Source organism: Trichosurus vulpecula, chromosome 9, assembly GCF_011100635.1.
Source record: "Trichosurus vulpecula isolate mTriVul1 chromosome 9, mTriVul1.pri, whole genome shotgun sequence".
Lineage (NCBI taxonomy): Eukaryota > Metazoa > Chordata > Mammalia > Diprotodontia > Phalangeridae > Trichosurus > Trichosurus vulpecula.
This window is the reverse complement of record NC_050581.1, coordinates 176,998,420-177,016,358: the sequence shown is the minus strand read 5'-3', so window position 1 is coordinate 177,016,358 and position 17,939 is coordinate 176,998,420. Positions and strand designations below refer to the sequence as shown.

Sequence of the window (17,939 nt, the reverse complement as noted above, 5' to 3'; positions counted from 1 at the left end):
GCGACCTTGACCAATCACTTCATCAACCTGGGCCTCAGTTTCCTATAAAACTGGGGGATTAAATAAATGACCTCCGAGATCCCTTCTGTCTCTAAGACATCTAGCATCGCCTTCAGAGGAAGCATTACGTTCAGGCAAGCACAAAAGGCAGCCTGTCCTATAGCGGGGAAGATCCCTTGATTAGAAGGCAGATGTCCCACTTCCGCTACTACCTACCTGGCTGCGTGGCCTTTGCTGAATTATCTCACCTGCTTCCCAGCTTCTTCAGGCATAAACATGGGAAGAGAATACCAGCCTTAACTAGATGCCAAGGTTGCAATGAGAGGTCATGGATACAAACGCATAAGGAGGAGTATACAGACCTATAGAAATGGCTGATGCAATTGGAATTCTAATGAAGCCACTCTGTGCTTAGAGACAAGCACCATCGGAGGGCCCCCGACTTTCAACAATTATACCACCAAATCAACTTCTCTTTTGATCCAAGACAGTTTTGCCATTCCTGGGAATAAGTCTAAACTCACTTTCAACATCCTTAGAGAGTCAGCAATGTGGCTTAGTAACTGGTGGAAAGAACTTGGAGTTCAGAGGATCATAAATCTAGCAGATCAAGAAACTGAGGCACACAATGGTTAAGTAACTTGCTGCTGGTCTGATAGCAAGTAAGTAACAGAGTTAGGATTTGAATGCAGGTCTTTCCGATTGTCAATGCCCTGTCCACTACTATTTATTGCCTCAATGGATTTGGGATCATATCTTGCTCTGTTACTAGTCAGGTTATTGGTAAATTCATTCAACCACTCAGTTTCTTCATGGTTAATATACAGTTAGAACTTCTGATTATTTGGGGGCTGCTCTGAGATCCATGAAGCTCACATGTAATAGGCCAGCTCTGAGTTGGACACAATTTGTCCTCCAGCCACTCTCCCCACCCTACTGGTCACCCTGGTCAAGGATCTCCTATACTTGGGAACTCCCATGTGTTGAATTCAAACATCTAGGTCTCTCACGGTAGTTAATCTTGGGTATATGTTACATCAGAGATGGGGAATCAATCAGATGTCTGAATGAGAACCAAGCCCTCCCTAGAAAACCCACCAGCCAACTGTCATTGACAGAGGGATGAGAAAAGACCCTGGCATCTTCACTCATTTAATCAGTGGAGGACTTAATGAACATGGTAGGTCAAGTCGAGAGGGCAGCTTCGAATAGGACCACCATTGAAACCAGCACCTCCCCACCCCTAGCCTTCCCCAAGACCCAAGTTTCAGTGACCTCTCTAGTGGTTTTGACAGCTCCTGCCCACCCTTAGATCACTCACGTTAGCACCTATGCCTTCCCTAGTGTAAGCTAAAAATAAGACCATTAAAGTTCTTGCTTTTAGCAGTTGCTAGCTGGTCAGACTCATTTGTGAAAATTTCCTGAAGTTTCAAGATGAATATAATGGACTGGGGTACCCATCCACGTGTAAAATTTGATAATTTGAGGATTCTCATTGTACAGACAAATGGCTCTATTCTCCAATTACTTGCCTATGAGCTGAGAGGTAAGTTTGATTAACTACCCAAAGACCTTAAATGCTTAACTCTCACTTAACCTATTCTACTGTATTTGAAAGTTGAATAAAAGCATGTTACTCACTTGACGGCTCAGTATGATTTCTGAAGAAGGACCTTTTTCTCAGGGTAACCAAAGAAAAAAGGATTCATTACTCTAAATAATGTTTTTAAAGGAACTCTTCCTAAATAAGATCATCTGGAGTCCATTTATTATTCCCTAGTACCACCTGTGAGTGCCACTTGGACTCCATCCTCCTAATATAAACAAACTATAGTCAGCTGACAGTTCACCTTCTTCCTTTGGCATGTGAGTAACAATGTTTGGAAGGCAGAATCCCACACCCCAATTCACAGACTCAGAAAAGGTTGGAGGATTCTAAATAAGATCATAGAACAATAGATTTTGAAATGGAAAAGACCTTAGAAGTCACTGAGTCTAACCCTTCAATTTACAGATAAGAAAGAAAGCAGGATTCAAACTCTGATTTTTCTGAACTCCAAGTCCAGTATCCTATTCACTATGGAAATCATTCCAATCAAAGCATCTGCATCCTTCCATCTTTACTGAGAATGAAATTAAGTGAATTCCTTTCTTAGACCCATCTATAATAGCTAGCTTTGCAAAGCATTTTATGAAAGTTGTCTCATTGGATCTTCAAACAAATTTGTATTATTATCCTCATTTGACAAATGAGGAAATAGAGGTTTAACATGCTTAAGTGACTTGCCTGGGGTCACTTTGTAAGTGTCTAAGGCAGGACTCAAATTCAGGTCTTCCTGATTCCAACTCCAAAGCTTCACCTACAGGGTCACTTAGCTGTCAGCACTCACTGCACAAGGATATGAGGTCACATAATAGATAGGACCTGTGCTTGGGGTATGGTGAATGAGAGGAGAAAAGAAAGAGTTATTACCCCTACTTTGCTTCTCTTTTACCCAGGTCTGTCTTAAGTACACATGCAACACTCTTTCTACAACACCACGTTGTCCCTATTTTGACTATACCTTCAGTCTAAATAAGTCCTGTCAATTCTACTTTCCAGACTGCCAGGCATCAGCTCTAGCCACAATCTCAAGGATCTGTCATTCACTTAGAATGTTCTTCACTCTATTGTTCTAGACCCTTTTACTGTTCACAATAATGCCCCTTCTTCTTCTTGGGGACAAAAACTACTTCTCCAAATACCAATACACCAAAACCAGACATCCTGATCCTTCTTTAGGCAGCACCTCTCCCAACAGTGTAAAGTACTGATGACAGTCTAAAATGTCAATTTCACTTCTCATCATTCAATCTCTGCCCAGTAAGGCTGAAGGCAGCATTGAGTACTTACAAGGCACAGCATGGCGGTAAAGGTTATCTCTTATGACCTGCTGCAGCTCATGATCTGGTGATCCTTTCTGAAAACGCTGATTGAGATAGTGTCTCAGATCCTTGTTCAGTCGACTTCCTGTAAGGAAACCAACATAGACATGAAAATAGTTAGAAAAATGGGGATTCCATTTCAATCCTAGACCACTGAACATAAAGAGTCCAGCCACCATTCATTATGATGTTAATCAGGCAAAATCTTCTTTAGGAAAGAGGTCAAGAACTGGGCCAGCATGGCATAAGGCCAACCAGTTTGATCTGAGTAACAACCATGACTTTGCATGAAATTAAAGGGGTGCAATAACCAAGAATTCAAGTGAGCCTGTGAAACACAAAAAAGTTGCTTGTCCAAGTAAATGTCACTTAAATAATTGTCACCTAAAAATAATAATTCACAGCTATCCATCATGAACATCTTGCCATTAGCCTTGCTTATGCTTTCCCCCACCCTACCCTATCCTCTTGAGGAGTACCCTCCAGACTAGAATTCCAGAGACCATACCTCCCTCCAATCCAATTCAATTTCAGTTCAATAAATAATTATTAAGTGCCTACTGTATGAGGTAGCTAGGTGGCACAGTGGACAGAGTGTCAGATCTGGAGTCCTGGGTTCAAATCTGACCTTGGACTAGCTGTGTGACCCTGGGCAAGTCATTTTACTCTGTTTGCCTTAGTTTCCTCATCTGTAAAATGAGCTGGGAAAAAAAAAATTTTAAATGATCTGGAGAAGGAAATGGCAAAGCATTCCAATATCTTTGCCAAGAAAATACCAAATGGGGTCACATGAGAAATCAGACTTGACTGAAAAGTATAACTGGCATGATAAGTGCTGGGGATACAATTAAGAGAAAAAGACAATCCCTTGCCTTCAAGGAGCTGACAATCTAATGGGGGAGAACAATACACAACAGGAAGGCGGGTGGGGTGGGGGGGAATGGAAGTCAAGCAGAGCTGTTGATGGGAACTGGAGTTACTAAGAAAGTTGTGAGCCCTCTATAAAGGAAGGCTTTGGAAGAAGTTCAATTCTCTACTCTCCAGGTCCCTCATCAGAAGGGAAAGGCAACTGAGGGTGAGTTGAGAAGGTATTGAGCATCACAATCTGAATAAGTCTGCATGGAGATGAGATTTCAAGGTGATCTTGGGAAGAACAGTGGTGGAGCATGGTGTTCCCAAGCCAAGTTGCAGGTAGAAAATGGCATCCTATGGGCTAAGCCCTCTATAAAGGAAGGCTTTAGGATAAGCTCCACCCTCTAGCCCTCTTTGGGTAAGTTAATCATCTTAGTTTTGGAACTCTGCCCTGGGGCTGAGCTGTCCCAATATCCTGAGGTTCAACTCACCTAACCCATTACAGCTACCCAGCCCCAGATCATGTTTCACATCCATTCATGACAGACACCCTGCCACTCTCTTTGGCACAGAACACTACTCCAACTTCTGCTCTGTACCTTTTGTCCTATCTCCTTCAGATTATATCTGTGATTTCACTTGCACAGGGAACTCCCAAGTAAGAAAACTCCACCTGAACTAAGCAAATGATATTTGTATGTTTGATTAAAGTGAGATTGTTAACCCCTTAAAGTTACTTTCCTTAGTAAAGCAGATCAAAGAACCTGTAGTGGCAGCTTGTGTTGCTGGTCTTGTTGGGTCTTACACCTCAGCAGCAGCTGCTAGCCAAACTGTTGTTACAGCCTCAGTTCCCTCACCTGTTACATGGGCACAAGAACAGCCCCTATTTTGTAGAGATGTCCTGAGGACAGAATGAGATTAATGGATACAAAATACTTTTCGAACCTTGCAATGATAAGTAAAGATGAGTCACTCATCAAAGGCTGTCCCATCAAATCTGGCTATCCTACAATTCGGACAGTAGCATCCATATTTACCTATAGAGTGCCCTACCTTCTCTAAGTCTAGACATTTATATTTTCCTTGTCACACAGCACAGGGTCAGATGTATAGAAGGCACTAAAAAAATCTGTTAATTGCAATATGGAATCAAAGTACATACAATCAGCTGCATGGTAGACTTCAATGTCAGGAAATCAAACTAATCACTGCTGATTCAGTTCCCTTACACACCTCAAGGGATTCTGGGATCATGTAATATACAGGTTAAGATACACCAGATGTACATTGAAAAGGATATAGAAAGTAACAAAGACCACTGGGCCAACTCTGATCAAACTTTCAAAGAGGATGAAGCATTGAGAAACCTGGCCCAGAGTTGATGATAATAAAACCCCAAATGCCCTCTACACCACAGACATGTAAAAGGCCACAGTTAACACGGCTGCTGCCTGTTAACATTTACTCTATGCTCCATGACATTTGTGAGAAAAAAAATCCCAACCTTTGTATTCTGCAGAGTATCATCATTTTGGGCATTTGATCTGAAATTAATTGCCAATTATTCAGGGGACACTTCTATAAATCTTCCCCTAATTGTCAAGAGCAGTGATCCAACAAGATATTAAATTGCAAGAGTGATGACCTGTCACAAAAACATAACTTCTTCTTCATTTTCTTAGAAATCTAAGATTTCTGTGTTAATGGCCAGGGGAACATACAGCAGGAAATTAGGAAAGTGGAATGTGGTCCAGAAAGGCTCCAGGCTTTCTTAAAAGGCAATTTTGCATTTGGAAATGAAGGAGAGAAATGAGAAAGCACGGTATATAGGAAGGATTTGGAGCCAAAAGCCCAGAGTGTCTTGCCCAGGGTCACAAATTAGCAAGAGAGATGGGATTTGACCCAAATGCTTAGCCCCATCCTAGGTATGCTGCTGCTAAACATTGTATGCCATCATGGAAAATGTACCACATAATGTCTATCCATACATGAAAACTGACACAGCTCAGAAATACATCTGTGGAGGTAGAACCAAAGCTATGTCAAGCAAGTGATCATGGGTAGGCTTGAAACAACCCAATAATGTGTCAATTTCCACCAGTGTTTGTCCAGATTTAATTATTGACAGTCTAAGCATGAGGCTCAAATCCCATCTCTCCTCTTGCTATGTGAGCCTGGGCAAGTCACTCTGGGATTTAAATTCCTCATTTGCAAAATGATGGGGTAGGATTAAATGGCCTTTGAGTGGTCTTCCAAGTCTAAATTTACAATCCACTTGGGTTCAAATACTATGTCTGATTCTCAGTAGGGGGTGGGATCTTGGCTAAACATGTTTAGATCTCAGTTTCTCCTTCTGTAAAATGAGGCAACGAGCCTAAATAGATGGTCAATAACATGCCATTCAACTTTCAGTCTATGACCCTATGAACACTTCTTGGACCTTGTCATGATTTAAAGTGAAAATTCTCCCTTCCTTTCCAAAAAACTAGTTAATTGTTCAGACTGCTTCAATTATGCTATCATCTACCCCACACAGAGGAGAAACATCACCTCTTAGGTAATGGTGTGTGAAGGGATGTGATTTCCTTGTCATAAATCCAGTCATTTCAAAGGGCTTTAAAGTTTGCAGAATGCTTTACCCATAGTTATTTCATTTGAACCTAACAACAATCCTCTTGTTTTCCCTTTTTGTGGAAGAACAAACAGGTTCAGAGGTTAAGTGTGGCTATTTTATGGAAGAGCAGACAGATTCGGAGGTTGTGTTCCTGTGGTCACACAACAAGGTTCAGGGCTAGTATTTGAATCTAGTGTGTTCTGTCAATGATGACTATACCTGCTGGGAGAAACCAATATACTGATTATATCAAAAACAGTTCTGGATTCTCTTTCTCTCATTAATGAAGTTTACTCTAGAGAGTAAACTTTTGGTCACTTGACCCAATCTAATTTTGAACCAAAAGACAAAATATAACCATGCAATCTCCAGGCTTGACCACACTTGTGGCTTGTGTGGCCTGTTTGGGTGGCTTGACTGCCATACTTGAAGGGCTGGATAAGGAAATCTCATTACCACTACGGTTGTACGTTCTATCCTTCTCAAGTTGTCACCTATGAGGGACCATTTCTCTAATGACCTGTAAAGTCATCACATGTTCAGGTGGTTTTTGCTTCAGCACACACTTTCTCCCAAGAACATTTGTAGTTTTAGAAAATGCTAAATTTATTAAGGCTAAAGAAATGGGCTTATCCGATAGTAGCAATATTAAAGCAGGGAGATTTGTGTCATGTCAGCAGCTCAGATTTATAAGGAACGTGAGCTGAATCAAGCTTTGGGGTTGATGCTGAGAACAGTAAATCAGTATACAAATTAACTAGTTATATATTCACTCAGAAACTGGTGGGAACTTAATGTATTTAAATCTACCTTGTCTGAAATTTCTTAATAAAAACGACCAGCTTCCACAGCATGATACTCGGCACTATGGGAGAATTCCAATTCTACTCAGTTCTCAGGAAGCCAAAGGGGAGGCATTTGTATTAGTCTCTTGGAGCTCACACTAATGAGCTTTGGGTAGTGACATTGAATCACTCACTAAAAAAAAAAATAGTTTCTGGACTGCTCACGTATGTGGTTTGTTTATGTATTTGGTTCTTGTCTTGCCATTGACAGAAGATGATATGCTGGTAGCATAGAGGTTGGCAATAATTAAATATGAACAAACACTAGTGGAAATTGACCCATTATTGGGTTGTTTCAAGCCTATTCGTGATTACTTGCTTGACATACCTTTGGTTCTTTCTCCACTTGGCATACTTCTGAGCTATATCAATTTTCATGTATGGACAGATGCATGCAGCACATTTTCCATGATGGTGTTCAATGTTTAGTAGCAGCATACACAGCATGGGGCTGAGCACTTGGGTCAAATCAATATATTCCCCCACCCCCCACCCCTTATGCTGAAGGACTTCCAAGCAAGTCCTGGGATAGAGTTCCTTGTTACAGCACACATTCTAAAAGGCTAATAAGTTAGCAAAGTGGAAGCTCTGGCACTTCCTATACCATGGTTATGAGTGCAAGTGTGGCAAAACGCTGTGTTTCTGCTGGTTGAGAACTTTCATTTTCCATTTTGATTCAGTAGCCCATGAGTTGGCTTCAAGTTCTGTCTCTGCCACATACCACCTTTTTGTGACTAGAGGTGAAGCATTAAACTCCCCGGTGCTTCCTGGCAGAAGAGCCTCCTCTGACCCTCACCGCTTTCCCCCTCCCCCCATTCCAATAACCCTCTTTTGATATTAATGTATATTGTTCCTGTATGAACTTTGTATATGTGTGTATCTCATTTCCCACGAGAGCACGTAGTCTCCTGGAGGACAAGTAATGTTTCACTGCAGTCTCTGGGACCCCAGCATCTAATGCAGTAGCTGAAATGAAGTATAGGTGCTTAATAAAAGCTTGTCATTGTTGTTGTGTCCACAAGGGCAGCTCACCCAAATTCTCTGAGCCTCAGTGTCCTTGTCAGTAAAATGAGGAAAATAATAGCTGTACTGCCTACCTTAAATAATTGAGAGGAAAAAAAAAGCTTTGAAAGCTATAAAGCACTTTAGAAATGTCTTATTTTTTTAAGCTACCAATGTGTAGCAAATTCTCAACTTAAATTCCATCTTTTCTACCCATGGCATTATGATTAAGGCCATACACAGGTTTTTAAGATGTCAAAACTGAGGGTGGGGGTAGGAAGGCAGTTTTACTCTATATTTAGATCAAAATGGTATGTAGAAATTTCACTAGATTCCTAGAAAGAAGTTAATAAGCTATGATCTCCAATGTACCTTTCTTGTAGACACAAGCCCCAGGATTTAAGCATTTTACTCTTGAGCTTTGTGACATTTACTCTGTTTAATAATAATCTGTTTTTATGCAAGTGTAATCTGCAACCCAACCGGCATTGAACAACTGGACATTCGGAGTCATAAGCGCAACTGTTTCTCACCCTTCTCCCCAATTTACTCCTCAAGCTGGCATTGATCACCTAGGTAATAAACTGAATTCAAATAAACATCCATGCAGCAGGAGGACGGAGGCAAAATTTCATAGATTCTGAACAACGTTGGGAAAATTTCATAAAACAGCCTTATAAGTCAAACATCAACCAGATTCTGCATAAGACAAAGACTACGGACCAGCAGCCATGTTCAGTGAAAGGGTTTGACCTGAGGGAGTCCATTTCTCATCAACAGAGAAATAAGGAGCCAGGGACATAGACCACAAGTCAACAAGCATTTTAGTGTGCTAGAATAAGGAATGATAACAAACAGACAAATTGAATGCTCCATTGGTATCTATGAAATGTTAAAAGATCTCAAAAAAGGCCCCTAGCATAATGGGCATTATCCTTTGTAGAAGGATATAATCAAGAATCAGATAAGATAAGAAGGTAAAGAAGGATTTATATAGATTCACTTATATCAAAGTGACAATTTTTTTTAACTGTTACCTCATTAATAAGGGTACTTCTCATGGAAATCATACCCTATGTACCCCCATCCTGGATGACCTTTATTTTCTCCTATAAGCAAATGCTTCATGGAGGGTACCACCAACATCCAGGATTGCTTCCTCCACTTATCTTGACCTTGTGTGGGTACCAGGAAAGCCTACAGTCAATCCATCAACTTGCTTTCCTTCTTCCTCTATGACCAGCCCATGTCAAGTCACATTCATTCATTTCTCTGATAATTTCCTTTATGCTATTTTTTTGAACCATTCATCATTAGTGGTCACTGCCACTCGTGTCCTCTGAGAGCCTCCCTGCTGCCCTTTGGGTGACCATCAGCTGTGATGCTTTGGATACATTGATTTATTGCATGACTCAAGGCCTTTGGTAGAACACTATTGCTATTAACTACATGGCACTTCCACTGTAGGTGCTCTAAAAATGTTCACTCAATTAAACTGGATCAAAGAGAAAAAGACCAGTCTTTGTTTCAAGGAGAAGAACTGTCAACCAAATCAACATTTACCAAGGGCCTCCTTTGTGCCAGGCTTTGTGCTAGGCAGTAGAAATACAAAGAAAATCCTGAACAACAGCCCTTGGCCACCAGGAGCTTACATAGGGGAAAGATGTCCACACCTAAATAAGACTGAAAGCAGGAAGGGCAGTGCAGAGTCAAAAGGGAGAAATACCACCTTCGGGGGCCTTGGTGAATATAAGAGGTTGCTCAGGCAGCCGTGAGATACATCTGCCTCACAGAGGCAAAAGGGGACGATGGGTAAACCCCACAATTAGAAAATGATTGGGAGCTTATTTAACAGGCTGACTATGAAGACATTATCATCAAATCTGAGTTCAGACAGCAAGGAAATATTGAAGAACCTAAGATTTAGGGAGGACAGCACAATTTTCCACCTTTGAAAGCTTGGACATTTGTGAGGGAAATTCCCAAATACCCATCTGGGGCTCAGAGTCAACAAAGCACTACAATACTTCCCGGTACACCTCCAGAAAGAGAAAACTGAGCCAGAAAATACAGCAAGGAACTGGGCAGGGGTACCGAATTGGGTACACATACCCCAGTGGAGGTAAGATGCATGCCATGGGCACATAGAATATTTCGTTAATAACTATCATCCTGCTGAAATCAATCTCTTGATTTCCTGTGTGGATATGAGTGACAAACCATAGAATTTATGTTTTTATTATATTGAATGATGCTGTTGTCGTTCAGTCATTTTCAATCCTGTCTGTCTCCGTGACTCTTTTTGGGGTTTTCTCAGCCAAGATTTGCCATTTCCTTCTCCAGCTCATTTTACAGATGAGAAACAGAGGCAAACATGGTTAAGTGTCTTGCCCAGGGTCACACAGCTAATAAGTGTCTGAGGACAGATCTGAACTCAGGTCTTCCTGACTCCAAGCTAGGTGCTCCATCCACTGTGGCACCTAGCTGTCCTCATACTGTATGGGGGTACTAGAAAATTTACTAAAGGAGCACTGAAACAGGTTGGCAACCCCTGATGCAGCAAGGGGAGACTTGGCATCAGGGAGAATGAGTTGGAATATCCCTTCTGCCACTTAATAGCTGTGAGTCTTTGGGCAAGTCATATAACTTCTCTGAACCTCAGTTTCCCATGGTAGCTACCTCACTGAGATACTCTGAGGCTCAAATGAAATCATTATCACAATTACTATTATCATCATTTTTATTATGCCATGCTCTTAATTAAAATAAATTTTCCTATCATAGCCTGATCAAAAATTGCATAATCAATGTGCATGACTGGACTATGGCTATTAATATTGGCAAGGTTGTCACATCAGGTAACACACTATGAATGCATTTAGTTAAGAACACGTGTCAAGGTTCATACTCTCACAAAAATGATCAATTGACTCCAATCTAATCCAAGAGGCAATTTTAAAGTTCCTACTATGTGCAAAGCACTGTGCCAGGCACTGAGGATGTGAAGACAAAAATGAAGAGTCCCTACATTGTATTCTAGGGAAGAGAAAAAGCTTATACATGGATAAGTAAATATGACACAAAGAAACACGATGCAAACAATGTAACAATTTGTGAGATTAGAAAAGATCTTGTAAACAAAAGTCCATTTAAACCTTTCCTTGGAGGGAATTATGGGTTCCATGAGGTCCTTTTCAGAATAGGAAAATGTCTGCGCCAGAACCGAGTATTTAAATGGTGGAAGAGTTGTCATTTTGGAAGCTTTATACTCAAATAGCATCATTGTGAAATATTCCTAATCCCAATAGTTCCACAAACGATAATATTTTTCACGCTCTGTCATTTTGTTCCATTCCATCCCAGTCTTCCAGCTGCTATCTCAAAGTGATTATAAATAATGGGGCTGTAAAAGCCACCCAATAATTAGGACACTCACTGTCCATATGCCAACCATGACATAGGAAAGTGATTTATGGAAGTCAAGCATGTCACATCTGCCAGGCTGGTTTCATCACTGGTGTGGCTTGCAGGTCATAGCTAAGCATTTTTCTTAAGGATCACTTTTCTGGAGTAGAAAGCAGGCAGGCAAGCGGACATATGACAACAAACATAATGGCTTCTCATTCCTGATATGTTACGTGCCCACAGAGCAAAGGGTAAGCATGAAATCTGACTCACTTAGACCAAGTGAATGCACCAGCTTCCTTCTTAGAAAGGAGAATGCAAATAAAAGCAAGAACAAAGGAAGTTTGTGCTAAAACACATCATCTCATCCTTCACATAGACTTTCCAATATGTCCCTTTAAATCATTTTAATATAAAATTATTTCATTTGATATTTTTGGTTTTTTCACCAAATACTCATTTCCTCATGTGCCTTTTTCACCTCCCCACCAGGAACCTTCTGAGGGAGGGAGAACACAGAGAAAAAAGGGAACAGAAATGAAGACGCAAGAGGAAAGGAAAAGGAAACAGAGGCATGGAGAAATGGACAAAAGAATCAAGTGTTAAGGAATATTTAATTTGACATCTTTTAAATAAAAATATCATTTAAAAAAGACCACTGTCATTTCTCCATACTTCCCCCCCATCTTCCCTTATAAGAAAAAAATGAGGAAGCAACTGAGTGTGAAGTGTAGGTATGTATATATGTGTGTATACGTATACATATACACATACTCATACATATATAAACCATGCCCCACTCTCTCCCAAAGAGAGGAGGGGAGCACATGTTATTATTTGTTCTCTGGGACCAATAATGGTCATTATAAGTGATCAGAGTTCAGCCATAATTAGTGTTCTCATTTGAAGAACTGTAGGCATTGTGCGAGTAAGGGCTCCTGGTTATGGTAACTTCACATTAGATCAGCTAGCATAAGTCTTTCCATGTTTATCGGAATTTCTCAGATTTGTTCTTTCTCATAGTATAATAGTAATCCTTTAGATTCACATACCACAATTGTTTCATCACTTCTCATTCAATGCATTGTCAATTTGTTCCCTTCTTTTCCCCTCCAAAAGGGTACTTTTGGCACAAATATTTTGATATACATGGGACTTTTTCTTCCTGTCTTTGGCCTCCTCGGGACAGATAGGCAGATGACTAGGTCAAAGGGTGTTTAGTAATTTTTCCTGAATAATTCCAAATAATTTGCCAAAATGGTTGGACCAATTATTGTTACCATCTTCAACCATGTCAGAGTACTTTTTACTTTGTATATAGTATTGCACAGTTATATTTTGATGTGCAAATGGTATTTTTCTTGTGATAGCACAAAGTCAATATTTTTTAGGTTACTATAAAAGGACACATGCTGAGAACTAGTCTATGGTCGCTAAATAAATAATTGACACACAGCCTTCCATCACATACATCAATACTTCAAGAGGTCAGTGATTTGATCTATGTGAGTCCTCAACACCATTGCAGATAGAAACCCCTCAAGGCCTTTAGTTTCATGAGTAAATGTAGATCCCAAGTTCATTACCTGATGGTCAACCCCCAGAGGCCAAATGTTTCTGAATTGAGCTAGGCTGGTTCTTGGGCTACAGAAGGGTAATCTATTAATGAGCTCATACTCGAAGCCTTTTCAGCTTAACAGGGCAGCTACAGAGAGCCCAGGGTCACCTTGACATCATACTAAGGCAACTGGAGGATGTCAGCAGAGGACTTATCCACACATGTACATGAGACAGTCCTGTACAAGGCAGTCATTGGACTAAAAAATGTTCATTGAAGGATGTGGTGTTTCCATTAAGGATTGATCTCAAGGATGTTTCCCCCCATTATGGAAGTCTCTTGTTTCCTCTATTCCCCAAAGTCATTTTTCCCCTCCCCAAAACTTACAAATAAGCTGTCAACTTATAATATAAGGAGCTTAAATAAGCCATTTGTCCCTCCCCACCCACTCAGCCCCATGACCTGAGACCTCAAGCCAATCAAGGTCTTTGTTTTTGCCAAAATGCCTTCATTTATTCATTCCTATTTGTAACATATAGTATATGGAAAAGCATTCCTCTAGCCAATGAAGTCAACCTCGGGGCCAAACCAAAGATGTCGGGGGTCTGGGAACCCCTGAATTAAATGATATATCCAAGGTCTTTTTCCCATCTAAAAACAACAAATGCTTTCTTGGCCAAATGTTCCCATACCAGCCCAAGGGAAAGCCAGAATACCAGCCTGGGCTGTTGCCCAGGATAACCACACAAGACTGACTCAGCTGAGGAAGGACTCCTAAGTGTCTTGGCAAAGAAATTGCACAGGGCTGCTGTCATTATTAGCAGTATCATATCTAACAGGTTCCTGCAACAAATAAGCTCAGTCTCACTCATTCTTTTGTCCCTCTCAACACCCCCCAAAAAGTTCAAACAATTCAAAACATTTTGATTGTTTGTTCAAAGTAGGGGGAGCTACTGAAGGCATTTTAAACTCTGTTCATTTAATTACCACCCAGTGTATTTCCACTGTTAAATACTCCTGAAATAACAACCTAGAGGGTTTGGAAGAAAGGCACCAAATGAGACCGATTTCCAAAGCCGGGATGAAGACACCAAACCTCACACACAGAGGAGTTCCCCAAACACAGGCCTCTCCAACATTTGTCCAAGGGACAAGGTAACAAGCTACTTCTTCTCCTCCGGGAAGGCCAGGCCTGGTTGGGAAGTGTGACATCCTTTTGCAATTTGTTTTGTTCTCTGCCCTCTAATCCCTCCTTCAAAAAGGGTTTATTTTCTTAGAAATTGAAATTAATCAAGTCTAGAAAATTTTACAGCCTTCCTTAAGATTAGAGACTCACTGGGGAATGCCCTCCCCGCCGACAAAAAAAAAAAAAAACAACCAATGAGAGCAGGGAGTCAAAACTCTGCAGTGAACACACCTTTGAAAGTTATATGGTATAGGTCCAAGTTAAGTGGAGAATTGTGAAGGAAATTCAGAGACCTCACAGCTTTCTGACATTATTCAAGTAAAAGGGAAAAGTGGATAGAAGAATTTAGATACCTAAGTTTTTCAATAGCTTTTAGCCTGCTGGGTGCAGGCAAATTATTCCAAATTTAAATTTGGTAGCAAGTCAAGAGCATAAGTTACAATGAGAAGACAGAGGGCTAGTCTTGGAGTCAGGAAGACCCTTCTATGGCAACATCAATTTCATGACCAAAAGGAAATCGCTCCCTCTCTCAGTTCAATTCAACAGACATTTTCAAAATGTTGACCACGTTCTAGGCATTTTCCATGTCCTTAGGCAAATAAGACTCCAAGCTCTAGACCAATTGTTGATCTGTATTGGAGGAAGGAGTTTCCACACAAAGAGTTCCCTGCACTGATAATCACAAAGCCAGACCCATCCAAAAAATAATGATTTCTGAGACATACACTTCACAGACCATGGATTCACAGGACAATCATTCATTGAGGGCATTCTGATTCATAGTCTTCTAGAGGATTTTTCCTCTTCCATAGATGAAATGGCTTTTTATAATTTGGGGGAAAGGGGTTAAAAAGAATCATTTTTTTAAAAAAATTTACATTTAAGGAGATTTTAAAGAGAATCATTGAAGAGGGTGGGGGAGAGCACAAGAGAAGAACTTAAAAGTCACTTAAGTTGTTGCTATCAGAGGCTGAATTCAGAATTCAGCCCTCTGGCTTATTCCAATGAGGGAGGACAACTCCAAACACTGGTAGATAGAATGCTTCCAGGGACTGGAGGGCTGTGAGTGACCCATAACTTAATATCTCTCAACAGAACCCTACTCCTCTGCTTTTCCTGCCACTGATCCCCTGGGAAAACTGGCCATTGCTTATATTTATTTGGGTCAGGTAGTTCTGGTCTGACGAGCACATATCAAACATATGGAGGTGGGGTAAGATGAGCATCTAAGCTTCTGAGCTGTCTGCAATTGATGTGAAAGAGCAAGGAAAAAAATGTGCCCTGCTGAGAGCACAGACTCAGGACACTTTAGGGAGAAGGAAGAAAGAAGAAGGAAAAAGGAGGAAAAAAGAAAGAAGGAGGAAGCAGAAGAAGAGGAGAAGGAAGAAGAAAGACAAAGGAGAGGAAGGCAGGGAAAGAGGGAGGAGAAAAAGAAGGAAGGAAGGAAGGAAGGAAGGAAGGAAGGAAGGAAGGAAGGAAGGAAGGAAGGAAGGAAGGAAGGAAGGAAGGAAGGAAGGAAGGAAGGAAGGAAGGAAGGAAGGAAGGAAGGAGGGAAAGGGAAAATCTATAGACGAGAGCCTGACTACAAAAGCTCAATGAAGTATAACCATATTAGAGAGTCCACAGAGAGCTAGCCAAGATGAAAGAGGAAAGCAATAGAAGACTCCCTGAATACTCACAACTACAGTGGGCCTTTGATGAACTACGTAATTAAGTTGATGAGTCCGCTATCCAAAATACCCCAAGTTCTATCAGGTACCATTAGTGGAGCAGCAGTGAGAAGTTGTCATCCTCCTACTGACATTTCCTATACTCTAGGTCTGACCAATTCTTTTTAACGACACAGTCACCAGCTAAACAAAATGCCTGAGTTACACAATCGGTGAAGCCTCTTCGAAGGATGAATAAACACCTTGAGAAAATAGGCAATTACGTAAGTAGAGGTTATGTAATATGCCTAAAAATGTCTCCAGTTTTTAAGATCCACTCATGTCATCCTGACATCAAACTGGAGTATTGAGGTTCATGTTTCACCAATTATGATATTGACCTTTCACGAAATCTCTGCGGTCTACAAGAAAGGAAGAAAAGACACACTTATTAAGCACTTACTAGGTACTAGGCACTGTACCTTTTATAAATATAAAACTGTAACCCTTTATAAATATGATCTCATTTTATCTTGACAACAATCCAAGGAGGGAGGGGCTATGATTCTCCCCATTTTACAAATGAGAAAAGTGGGGTAGACAGAGGTTAAGAGACTTTCCCAGGGTCATCTGAGGCTGGATCTGAACTTAGGGTTTCCTGACTTCAGGCCCGGAGCCCTATCTACTGTGCCACCTGGCTGCATATAAACTAGATAACCTCACTATCCACAGTGCAATATATTTCAAATGAAATAATTTATGTAAAACACTTTAGAAAACTTAGAGTCCAATATAAAGATGAGGTGTTATTACAATATAATCTCTGAATCAATATATTATTGATATATTGATAATGCTGTCAACTATTGATACAAAGTAGACATACTGATATTAATAGTTGATAGTAATAATATATTGACATACTGACAGTATCAATATACCAATATAATATCGATGTCAATATTATTGATATTGACAATATCTATATGTTATGTTAGGTCATATCACACATAGCCCATCATATACAAGATAGTGAATGGCACAGAAAACAGAGAGCTGAGTTCAAGTCTCACCTTTCACACACACATTGGCCGTGTGACCCTGGCCAAGTTATTATCAGTGCCCTAAGCAAATCTCACAGATTATACCTTGCAGAGAAGGTGCAAACTTGCATTGATAGAAGGACTTTCCTCACCTGGGAGTACCCTACACCACTGAAATTTTAGATTCAGTTCATCTCATTGCATCCCTAGTGCTTAGCAAAGGGCCTGGGTCATAGGAGTAGCTTAATAAATGCTGGCTGAGTAACTCTCTCTATAACTATTATATTCCACATATTTAGATCGTATTCATTAACGCAGCAGCAGCAGCATCATGACCATCACCCTAAGGCCCTCCCCACGCAGCTCTTGTTTCTTTCTGAATTCTTCTCCAGCATCGCCTTCTACTCAAAGCCTTTCAACACCCGACCCGGGACTTGCTTTTCATGTATTTTTACATATGCATTTCATATTCACAATTGCCCGTCCACAACAGAACATATTAACAGCAGGAACTTTCATTTTTCCTTTTGTAAGCTCAGCTCTAGCTCCATGCCTGTCATACAGTATATACTTAATATACTTAATATAACATAATATAATATAATATAATATAATATAATATAATATAATATAATATAATATACTTATATACTCAATAAACACTTACCAATTGATTAGGCAATCTGGTGGTGTACTAGTCTTGGAATCAGGAAACCCTGAGTTTAATCCCACCTCAAACACTAAGTAACTGGGTGACCCCAAATCATGTAACGTGTCTGTGTCTCATTTTCTTTATCTGTAAAACGGGTGTAATAACAACACCTATCTCACAGGGTGGTTATAAAGATCAAGTACAGTAC

At 40.4% G+C, this 17,939-nt stretch overlaps 1 protein-coding gene across 6 annotated transcripts in view; it reads right to left on the bottom strand.

Annotated features, from left to right (window-relative positions):
• Positions 1-17,939, bottom strand: part of MAGI1 (membrane associated guanylate kinase, WW and PDZ domain containing 1) — a 709,255-nt gene that overhangs the window by 302,392 nt on the left and 388,924 nt on the right. For all 6 annotated transcript variants that reach the window (XM_036738388.1, XM_036738389.1, XM_036738391.1 and 3 more), the window contains exon 2: positions 2,894-3,010. In XM_036738388.1, coding sequence (XP_036594283.1) covers positions 2,894-3,010 — 117 coding nt within the window. The remainder of the gene's footprint in view (positions 1-2,893; positions 3,011-17,939) is intronic.